Here is an 11,512-nt window from a genome sequence, read left to right as displayed (position 1 = left end):
TTTTATCATAAACGTGATTTTATTTTACAGCTATTCTTAACTAATATCTACAGTTTTTGTATTAAGAACTGTGCTTAATGGACGGAGTGATATTCGGAGCTCTTAGTAGAACTCGCAGGTATAACAGTGATTAGTATTTTTGTTTTACATTAGTGTTTTACACAGGCCCGACATGGGGAATTCAACAATTCATAAAAGAACATTAATCAGATTTTAAATAGATATATGCGAACTGCAAAGATTGATATTGGACCCATATCATTGGAACACGGTTTATCGGACATGGCGTGCATAAATCGATGTTATGACCACTTTTTATAGTACATAACTTTTACTTAAGAATATGTTCGGTACATAATTGTCGCAATTCCTACGATTCCCGAGACATGATATTTCATTATCATTGCACTAATTACAATAAATTAAATAATAAAAATCAAAGATTCATTCTAAAGTTTAGCCGATATCCAGTCTTACAATTCGTTAGGTATAAAGATTGTCATATACGTATGTATATATTCTAAACTATATTTGAGTAATTATCCATCCAACATTCGTTGCAGACGGCAACGACGCGTGATTCGAACATGATTTTCTGCACTCAACTCCTAACGATTTTACGTACCTGATATTCGCGAATAATTTGAAATCGATCTATCGACTAAATCGATTCAATAAATAAAAAATTAGAAGAGGCGGTTTTTGTTGAAAACATACCTATCGTACATTACCTGGAGTTAAAATTTGACTAGCAACTACAAAATATCTACATATCTTGAAAACGTTTCGAGCTCCTGGTCGGATTCATTTCTTTGACTGTAGCAGAAATCCTTCTTCAACTTATGAATCTCAATCCGACCATTATCCGTTCCAAGAGCCTAAAATTCAGGATATTCGAAATTAATTTAGCCATATTATTAAAGTCAATTAAATATAATTTCCATATATATATATATATATATAAAACAACTTCCGAAACTATTGACAGAGTATAAATTACAACTTACCAAATATTGGTTGATCAAATCGTGATCAGTTTTGCATGGGGATAATTGCATACTTGTTACGTATCCCCATTTCTTTGTTGAAATGGTATACATAGGATATATATCACTGTTGCTCAGGTTCCATATGTGGATTCTAAAATTGAGGAAATGGACGATTTGCAATATGAAAAAAAGGTTCTGGTCTCTGAATAAGTGTAGATACATAATCAACTCACTTGGAGGCACTGTCTAAAACGAAAATTGTAAACGGCTTGGATTTTGACCACTGTACAGATTTAACTGGGTTTTTACATTCATCGTCAATTAATTGCAAAAGAGCTCGCTCAATCTTCAGCGAATGAAGTCGTATAGTGCCATCGTCACAGCCCACCTAATGGAATTGAAAATTGATATTTATGTAACATAATTGAAAAATGACATTACGTTTTCAATTATTTGCAAATATCCTTAAGATATACCAACGAGCGTTAAAGTAAGTATGAGTTTTAATAAAATTATGAGGTTTAAATAATCTAGGTGCACGAACGACAATCATGTGAATTTTTACCAGAAAGTACGATCGTTTGAAAGGACATCCTTCAATACATCGAGTACCACCACAGAATTCTGTAATTCAGCACATATAAAAAATGAGTATGTTGAAACTGCTCTAAATTGATAATATTAGATTATTGCGTAACTGACCAATTTCATTCCCTCGGTAAATGTTGGGTGCAACTTTGTTGCCAATACACGTTGCATGCAAGATGCTATTGGTATTAGTAGCGAGAAATAGATTGTTAGTATCAACGCTATCAACATGCATATCAAAATAGCCGGTGTAAATCTTTTCCCTGAAATATATCGAGATACGAAATTAGGTATTCAGTGATAAAGAATCCAGTTTTGTTTATTTATTTAGGGTCTAGCTATTGAAGGAAATTTTAGTAATAAATGAGGAACCAGACTTTCACTTACAGTTTATCCCTTCTAGTGTTTATTGCAATCTGTTGGGTTTTCTGAAGTCTAATGTCACCCCAGTGAGCCAATCCTAAATCATCCGTGCGAATTCCCATGGTGTATAATACACTCCAAACAATTAACTCTCCTTCTTCGTCTAAAGTGCAAATCTGAAAGTTACATCACACGTACTGTTACCAAAGTGAACAGTTTTTTCAACGTGAGGATAGTTAAACTTACCTGAATCGGTGCAAGTCTGTTGTTGCTTGCATTTGATGTGTCTTTTTCAATGTAAGATACAACACGAATAGCGACAATTTCGGAACTGTGATAATTATCACTGACACTGTCGGCTGAAACAAGCAGTCAAAATTATGGAGAAATGCGCATTACACAGAATATGCAAAATGTGCGGATTAAAATGAATTACGAGAATTCTCTGCTTTACCTGTAGTGTAAGTTGGTGATCGCAACACCCAGTCCACCTCATTTACCTTATCGGTTACTTTTTGATGCCACATCGCATCTTCTCTAAGATCCCACAGATTTATTGACCTGTTGAACAATCAAACATTGAAATAAAAAGTCATTAGCGCATTTTTAGGTCTGAACTTTCCACATCTGGTGCAACTAATCGGTACTTTAATAAAACTGAATTTACATACCCGTCTTCTAGGCCTGCAAATACGACGTTGTAATTCGTCGAGTGAAAACAGCAAGCTGTTATAGAACAAGATGAGTAAAAGAGTTTCACTGGCCTCGATGGTTCTGAGGTACTCCAAACACATCCGATGCAACAGTCGGTTAGATAATCTTCCTTGTTCGAAGTTTCAATTCCCTGTTATAATTTTGTCAACTTAAGAACCTGACATTATTTTGATTGACAGGATAAAAAAAAATTCAATGGCTTGTATAAAATATGTTTGTTTTTACCTCACTGTTCAGAACGTGTATTGACAGTAACATCTTATTCAAAGTCTCTGAGTAATGTAGGAGCGATACTGTTCTATCAACTAGAAAAGATACCGAATCAACGGCAAGCTTAATGAAGCCTTCGCTGAAGGGTAACTCGTGCGAATTAGACCGAAGTACGTTTCCTCCAACTTTTTTTTCTTCTAACAACGAGAGCACGACTTTTCCTGCTTTACTCAAAAACTCATTCAGCTGTAGAATATCGTAAGTCGGTACAATTGGTGTGTTCGTTTCATCACAGTCTGTATCTTCGCCAACACCGATTTGTTCCTGATAAAGATACATTTCACCATTACTGTATTGAGTAGTTTCATTAGCAGAGTTGAACGATTAATAAAACTGAACAAAACTTAACCAATTTAAACAATTTCACGTCTTCACTGTTGTTCAAATTTCTTCTACACGTTATAGGATGTTGGGTCCATTTATTTATAAATTCGATACTCTCGGTTTGCGTTTCTGTTTCGGGATTATCTTCGTTGGTTTGTACAGAGATCTGCAGAAGTGTTTAAATGCACCATAGTATTGGTTTTTACTAAGCTAAATTTTACAGAGAATACGTTTCAATCATTGGTGAAAATTTCGTAGACTTAATTATTCAATTTTCATACCTGTTGAGTATTTAATCGTCCATAATTCAGTATAAAATCTTCATAAGCTATAGGCGTGTATTCAATGAGAGACCATTCGACATTGTCCAATTTGATCATGTTCAACAATTCTTCTCCTCTTTTCGATTTTGACAGCAATTTCTAGATTTAAACAAAATTCGATTTGTTAATCAATTTGTAGATTTTTTAAGATTATATCGTAATAATATATATTCTCACCTTTTGCACTTTCTCGTCTTTTGGTTTTTGAAAATCGATGAAAGATATTTGTGATACGGGTGGAGATTTAGCAAAATCTCCAGATCTCCCATCCTCAAAACCTTCGTCCGTCGACGATGGGGGTAATGACTTATTTTCGGATGTCTTCTCTTGCCTGACCGAACGAATATTCGTATTATTTAGTGGAAGTAATAATAAATAATGAAGCTTTTTCACTATATTATACATAAGACCATTTCTTAACCAAGAATCGATAATATTTAAACCGGTTGTGCTAAAAATGATAATTAAAAATTCCAGTGTGTATATTATACGATTTTTTATACTCTCTCTACTAAAATAAAGCAACCGTTCACAGTTTTTCGTGAGTAGCTTTATTACTTTTGATAATTTATTTTAACTATAGCGAACCTATACGATTTATTTATGGGCTGTCTCAATTCTGGCAATGGTGGTGCCTTCGACTGATTCATTGACATAGATTCTATGCGTGCAGCTCGTTTTCTAGCCTCTGTGAGTTCATAGTGACCAGAATCTAGCATATGCTCCTCTTCGCTCCGTCGTCCATCTGCACTGTTTATCGTTTTTATCTGTAAGTAAGGAAATCTTTAGTAATTTTATGTCTGCACAGAAAAAAATTTATATCAATGGAAGTAATTCACGATCTATTGAAATTACCTGCTCTTCTCTTTGCATTTCAATTGGTTCAGGTTCAGGACTCTCTGAAATTTCCTGTTCCTCGCTAACGTTTGACACTTCGCTATCAGTACACTCTTGAAAGTCCGATTCGTAATCCTATGAATAGAAAAATGTTACAACAAACTAGACCAAGTTACAAATAACCAGTTGAAGAATTTTAAATTACTTCAAAATCATCTTCGTATTCATAATCATCAGTATTGTCGTTTGTCGCGGTACGATTTTGCTCTCCGTGGGATTTTACCAAGTTATTGTCTTTCTTTGACAGACTATCATTTGCTGCTTTATCAGTCTTCATAGCCTGGTGTAACATCTTTATTTCGCTAGGACTAAGAGTTCTGGATTTTTTGCGTTCTCTTGACGTTCGTCTAGGCTTCTTCTCAGCTGATTTATAAGGACTCTCCGATTTTCCTTCTCTCTGCTTATCGCGAGTAGACACCGAACTGGTTTTCGATGCAATAACTTGACTAGACGTTCTAGTTGCAGCAGCGTTAGAGCTTCTAATCGTTTTTGGCAAATATATCGAACTTGATCCTCTTTTCTCCGAGTAACTTTTGCTCGCCTTCTCTTTTGATTTATTCCGTTCCGCTGGCGGAACATTCTTCAGCCTTTTCTCTACTTCTATTTTCTGCCTAACTAATTTTGCTCCCGAGGTTGTGGTCCTGCTCGTCAACTGGGCTCCAGTTCTCGGAGAGCTGGCAGCAGTATTGGATATGGATGTTGATCCAGGACCATTTTGCCTGATTGATTTGGTTTGAGAACCAACAGGCTTATCCATGGAACTAATCCTGCTAGATGCCAGCTTGTTAAAAGAGTTCTGTGGGGTTTTTTGTATCTTCGAATCTCTGAGTTTCGTAAGTTTTGAGTCTTTCGAGTTGGGCGACGCCAAGACATCGGAAGATGCATCGCCTGCTTGTCTGTTTTTTGTTTTTAATACGGTACTCGACCCTGCAGTTTTCTTTATTGCGCCCTAGTTAATGAAAAAAAAAAACAAATAATACAAACCACAATACTTTAACCGCTGGCTAAGCATCGTTATTGTTATTATTATTACTATTATTGTTATAATCACAGTGTTACAGATATAGGTATATAGAGCAATGAGAATCCGTTTAATATATTACATCAGTTTGTTTGTATTATACGTGCAAATCCAACTGTGAGAATTGCTTAGAAAAATGATTGAGAGTTGTTCAAATACTTTAACATTCTTATCCCCATAATTGTCTCAATATAGGTATATTTTCACCATGAATGTTCGTTGGAATAAAATATTCACATTGGAAGAGAGGTTATTCGGTGAAATATTGTCACAGCAATTCATAGTGTGGTATATGTTTTTCAAACAATTAGCAACGTGCTTGTTATAGATCGAAAATATATATTTATGTCTACTCACCTTGCTTGACATTATGTGGTAAGTGGTTAATTGATTTGTTTTGACAGTCGTGAGGTCGCCATGATGTAAATTGTAAACTGCCGTGCATCTACGGTCTCATATCACTGCAATACATATTCTGCTCCCTCGGTAGCTTAGGGATTTCTTTTACCGATCTATAGGGGTAAAAAGGTCAGAACTACCCCACTGAGCTTACACGCCTTTTTTTGCAACCCTTTTCCGTTGACACACTACAGATGTAGACATCTGCAAAAAACGATCAATCGACGAAATTGAAACATATTATACATAAAAGTTAACAAGATTTTCAATTCAATGGAATTGATTCGACCTTATTGTGAGAGGTGGAGAAAAAAAAACTGATTTTACTTCCAAACGAGTTCCTCTTGATTCAAAATCTTTGGGAGTTTAAAATCGATTAATTCCTCTTCCTTCTGAATTCGAATTTTGGAATATGTAGTTACGTAAATTAATTACACGATTTCAATACTTCTACAAGAAACTTGATCACTTTGAGTAACGTTGATTATATATCGGAGTGTGGTTCTCTTTGATATTTTAGATGATAAACCGAGGCCCACTGATGCGTAATTCTTATAACATAAATTTCGAAATTTATGTAACTTTTTATCGTCCCATTAGCCTCGGTGCTTATTTATGTACATACGACACTTCGCATCGAAGCATTGGAAAATTTTCTTGATCCTGATATTCTCCCCGGCAAGTATGTATGTATATAAATGCGGGAAGTCCGTTTCTCTGAATGTTTCATTCCGTCGAAAGAAGCCCCTAGAATTTGGCAGGACTCTCTGATGGAGGAAAATGACTATTTTTATGGTGTTTACGAGCACTTTACGGTGAACGGTGTGGTGAACGAGGAAAGGGGAATATCGTGCGATGCAGGGAAGGGAAGAGACGGAAAGGGAGATAACGACCACCGATTACGGACGATGACTCTTCCTCCCTGATCCTCCGCTTCTTTCTCGCTCTTTTTTCCCCCGTTTTCTCGCCCGATTTTTCTTCCCATCCAAGCTGCACCTTCTTCGCCTCGACCCGGAAGCCGACCTGCGTCTTTGGGAAAAATACCCACCGAGTTCGAGATACTGTAGAATGGACAGACACGGATCGTCCGGGTGAAATATGCCCCCGTTTACGCTGGACGTCCGAGTTTATATCCATCATATTCGTTCCTCGGTCTGAGGCTCCTGGGTCAGGATATGCTCCCCATGTCCGGGAGCCATCGACTGAATAAACAGAAAATATTTCACTCCGCGTCGAGTCGCGTTTCTGGTGAAATATGGCGTAACAATTTCTTACGTTGCATATCTGCGATGTTCAAAAAACCTCAACATATTCGACAAGTTTGACAAGCTCAAATTTTACTTTACAAACCTGCGAATCCCACCGACCTGTACGAGCCTTGAACCTTTTTTTTTTTGTGGTTGTTGTTGTTTTTTTTTGTTTTTTTTTTCTCATGTAGAAAATAGGAAATGACCGGTAATAGCACAGAACTAAAATATGGACGGAGCATCGGATGGGAAAAAAGTACTTCTTCGGACTCGGAAAGACGTCGTCTTCCGGAAAAAAATTTGCGAATTGAGGAACCTGCGTTTAATGATGGGACTAAATTTTTTTCTAACCGCTTTTGCGGAATATCGACTGAATGTAGCTAAACAAAAGTCAAATAGCCTACACGAGCCTTTAGATGCCCCTAATGTCTCTACAATTACCTGAAACGATCTGCTCTGATTACTCTCTATTCACCGTCATATCGCTCTGCAGGGACGCTAATTTTACGTTAAAGATCTCACGACCATTACTCGACTAAAAGGATGTAAATCGGTTTCACGTGTAAAGTTTCTTTTCGCTGTTACCGCGGGGAAAATGGGACGGCAAAGTCTTGACTCAAATTTTATTCGCATGCTTATGGATCCACTCGCGAAGGGTGGACGGCAAGGATACGAACCGCCATAATAGAATAAATGTTTCCCTTGCTGAACGATGCTAGGTATGTATGTACGTTTGTACGTGCGGCCTTGTGATATAGCCGAATGTACACGTATACAGGGGTTAAACTTTATTGCCCCCAAAAACGCGGAATACGGCCATAGTTTTTCGAGACGAAGAAATATAGTCCCTACATAGATTTTATTTGACATAAAATATATCGTTTCCGACAAAGACGATCTCGCGTATACTGTAACCGTACGAAAATATCTATTTTCACTTACGTCTAGCTGCACACTTTTTTTTTATTTCATTTCTGTATCGATTATTCCCAGCAATGTAATCGAAATATCGACGAAAGGTCGCGATCAGGGAGTTTCTTTCAGGATTGAAATGAATAATTCATATGGCGTATACACGTATAGTTATGTGTAAAGCCTTTCCGCGTGAGTTGGATATAGACTCGAGTGATTAAACGCCGTGGAATAGCCAGTCAATAAGAACAGGGTTCGGTAAATTGAGGCGAATGATTGAAAGGTGCGGTTGATATTTGCGATAGAAATTACCGCGGTTAATTACAGATAATTAAAATCGAACTGCGGGGCGTTAAATTGGTTCAGAAAGTGAGACGATAAGCTCTTTTTAAATGGGGTTTAAAATTTTTACCGAAGAAGAGGTCCTTTGTTATCGTGATTTGTGAATTTATGCTTCAACGGCTGTTACTTCTCCGGTATAATTAAGGTAATTAAGAACCACCCGACAAAATCCAACCTCAATCGATTAATGCCGGTATAAAGGCACACACGTATAAACTAATCGCTGCTACTGCTTATCGCGAAAATCGACGCGAACCGTGTTTCCCTGCAGAAGACACGAGTCCTTCGAAAAAGCGGCTGCTGTGTGTCCGAATATCATATCGGGCGACTCGATCGTCGATAATCAGACTTCGGAATCCCGAGGGAGAGCATCTGTTTCTCGCTGCTCGAAGCAGATAGCCGGATCCTGCCAGTCGTTTCACCTCTTCGGCAATATCGCACCCCGAGGAATTCGGCTCGTATTTTTCTGCTCGTAAATTATAAAAGCAAGAGCGAGATAAATGGACGGGGTGTGAAGAAAATTTATATAACGTAATGCAATGGCGTAATTATTAACGATGAATTAGAATTCGCGATTTGCAAGGTTTTACAAAATTCACTCGCGTGTAAAGAAAGTCAGAAATTATACGTAGCGAGAAACTCGGTAAACATTCAGGCCACGTTTTCCGAAAATGATTCAACCCCAACGCTTTACGAAAGTCGGAATGAATTTAGTACCTACGTTGTATCTACGCATACGTATATACATATTATACATACATTGTATAAACTGAAGCTTGACGAGCTGCAATTAATTAAGCACGTTAGTCAACTTATACAACCGAAGTGTAACGCTGCGTTATCATCACTTTTGACGTGGGGATGAAGGCAAAAGTCTCCATTAACACAGCGCGGGTAAATAAATTTCATCCCCCGTATCAAATTCAGTGTCAATTATCCATGAAGTAATTGTTACGACGGATTTCAGCGGCAGAATTTCGGCGGAAAACTGACGCTCGGGATCCCGTTTCAAACTATTCAAATCACGGAACGAGACGACAAAGTATTTTCACGAGTTTATCCTGATTGGCGCAGGAAAAGTAATCGGATCTAAGTCTTCGTACGAGACTGAATCTTTACCCGCGAATTAGATTTTAACTTTTCCAAAACTGTCCAACAGAATTTCACAAGTTTGAGGAGTGGAGTACAGTGAACGGCTGTATTCGAATTAAAAGTTATATCCAAGGGATTCTATCGTCCATGACGTACGTCTTTTGCAGATTTGCTCGCGGTTCGAGTTCCGTGAAATTTTATTCACCCTTGAAACTCTGTATCGCGACTCGGGAAAAATTCACAGACACAACCCGAGGCAGAGATAGAGGAAAAAATAAACGAGATAACCGGTAAGGGAGTAAGTTGCGTTAGTAAAGTTTACTCAGCTATAGGAAAATGCGTACAACCCTCTAAAATTCGACTTGGAAGAAAAGAAAATAACGTTTTTCTACATTTTTCTGCACGGCTCGCGATTATTACATACACATACGGTGATGAAATTGTTCTTTACCGAAGAAAATTTCTCTTGTTTTTTTTTTTTTTTTTTTTTTCAGTCAATCATACACAGCTGTTCAAATTCGAATATGCGTGTATAATAAAAATAAATAAAGCCCTACCGGAGTAGAAATTCCGTTGGTCACTCCGTGACAAATCGCATAAATCACTGTACGAGAGAAGATGGAGCGTCTGCGGTACAAGTGTAAGGGTTGGGGATGATAGAGTGGGTATATAGGCAGAGAGCGGTCTATCTGGGCCGAACGTTTCAGAAACAATTAGAGGGGGTGTAAAAACAAGAGAGCAGAAAAACAGCAGGAGGGGTGAGAGAAGACGGGAATATCTGCAGACTCGAAGGGGTGGAGATTAGAGAGGCCGGATGCTGGTGGAAAATGGACGGAAGGCATTCTTTACCCGGTGACGACGCCTCTGGCCTCGGCGTTTGTTCGCTCGTCCGCGAAAATATGGGCGACAAGCAGACGCCGACTGGTTTGCCCAAAAGATTGTATCGCGGGAAAAGTTGTTGCCGGGAAAAGAATAACAGCAAGAAAGGAAATATATACATATAAATAAAAAGAAATAAATAAAAAATCTTGTCGCTCATCAGCGTAATCATTCGGTCGTGTTACAATTTTCTTCCAACACTCGAATTTTTCAATCAGAAAGTTTCCTGCGTTTTTTTTTCCTGCAAGCTTGACGATTCGTCGAAACGTACATCGTACGCGATAAATATTGTTCGGGGATTTAATACCGAATATTATACGTTTGCACTTTCATATCCAGGGTTATCATGGGTAATGGCGTCGTTTTCTTCGAAGCTGTACACCGTCCCTCTAGTATTTCATCCTGAAAAATAAACAAGTTGAACCAATATTTCTTCACCGGCGTCGATATCTCGGTTATGGAGCTTTTTTTTTTTTTTCTTCCTCGTATATTTTTCTTTTTTCATTATCGCTCTTCGAGTCTCTATTTTTCGATTGGTAAAAAACGAGTTTCAGTCTTGTTACGCGAGCACTGAGACCAATTTACGTATTTCTCACTGTGCGCGAGAAGAAAAGTACTTCATTTATTACTTTTCAGAAAACAAATAAATTCGCGCTGGTATACATATACATACGTACCTTGTACGGTACGTTGGATTTTTTTTTTATTCTGATAAATTTTCCCACGCGAATAGCTTTATTCTGAATATCTGCAACAATGAACGACAAGAAAAAAAACCGGGAACGAAATGAAAGCGGAACATTTATTCTAAAAATCTCGTATATATTATTGTTTGAAATTACGCTGATATAACAGTGCTTCTTTTTCGCATAGTGTGGATATACATATGTATATTAATTAATTGATTATTTCATTAAACGTTCATTAACGTCAAAACACGTCGCTGCACGCGTGCAGTCTTATCTTATTATTTATGTTTCTTTATACTCTTTATACAGAACAACAGTTTTACAGGATAAATAAACACGATATCGGATGTATGTGTATAATAAATTTCTTCGATTCGGATATTTGACGATCTGTATGATGGCATTACCCGCATTGTAACCTATTGTTAGCGTTTTCAATCGGTAATCGTTGATCACTAACCTT

The 11,512-nt window shown here is 37.5% G+C and overlaps 2 protein-coding genes across 3 annotated transcripts in view; both read right to left on the bottom strand.

The window, feature by feature from the left end:
- Positions 1 to 13: 13 nt before the first annotated feature.
- On the bottom strand, positions 14 to 6,048 carry LOC124185663 (cytoplasmic dynein 2 intermediate chain 1). 2 transcript variants are annotated; one of them, XM_046576631.1, is made up of 17 exons: positions 5,847 to 6,048; positions 4,614 to 5,417; positions 4,427 to 4,543; positions 4,160 to 4,338; positions 3,749 to 3,902; positions 3,530 to 3,670; positions 3,274 to 3,414; positions 2,880 to 3,188; positions 2,612 to 2,784; positions 2,395 to 2,501; positions 2,187 to 2,299; positions 1,965 to 2,116; positions 1,692 to 1,840; positions 1,555 to 1,613; positions 1,223 to 1,377; positions 1,008 to 1,140; positions 14 to 878 (listed from the first exon to the last, which is right to left on the bottom strand). In XM_046576631.1, exons 1-17 carry the CDS (start codon positions 5,856 to 5,858, stop codon positions 756 to 758), a joined length of 3,021 nt encoding a protein of 1,006 aa, XP_046432587.1. In that variant the 5' UTR covers positions 5,859 to 6,048; the 3' UTR covers positions 14 to 755. The 2 variants fall into 2 exon arrangements, with proteins under 2 accessions (XP_046432587.1, XP_046432588.1); XM_046576632.1 differs by lacking the exons at positions 14 to 878; positions 1,008 to 1,140; positions 1,692 to 1,840 and having other exon boundaries at positions 1,236 to 1,377.
- Positions 6,049 to 10,650: 4,602 nt separating this feature from the next.
- LOC124185668 (trace amine-associated receptor 9) overlaps positions 10,651 to 11,512 on the bottom strand; it is a 75,043-nt gene continuing 74,181 nt past the window's right edge. The window contains exon 11 of the mRNA XM_046576646.1: positions 10,651 to 10,762. Within this exon, the coding sequence (XP_046432602.1) occupies positions 10,758 to 10,762 (5 nt within the window). The 3' untranslated portion in view covers positions 10,651 to 10,757. The remainder of the gene's footprint in view (positions 10,763 to 11,512) is intronic.

This window comes from Neodiprion fabricii, chromosome 6 (assembly GCF_021155785.1).
Source record: "Neodiprion fabricii isolate iyNeoFabr1 chromosome 6, iyNeoFabr1.1, whole genome shotgun sequence".
Taxonomy (NCBI): domain Eukaryota; kingdom Metazoa; phylum Arthropoda; class Insecta; order Hymenoptera; family Diprionidae; genus Neodiprion; species Neodiprion fabricii.
The sequence above is the reverse complement of the archived record's forward strand: the minus strand, read 5'-3'. Positions and strand labels throughout refer to the sequence as shown.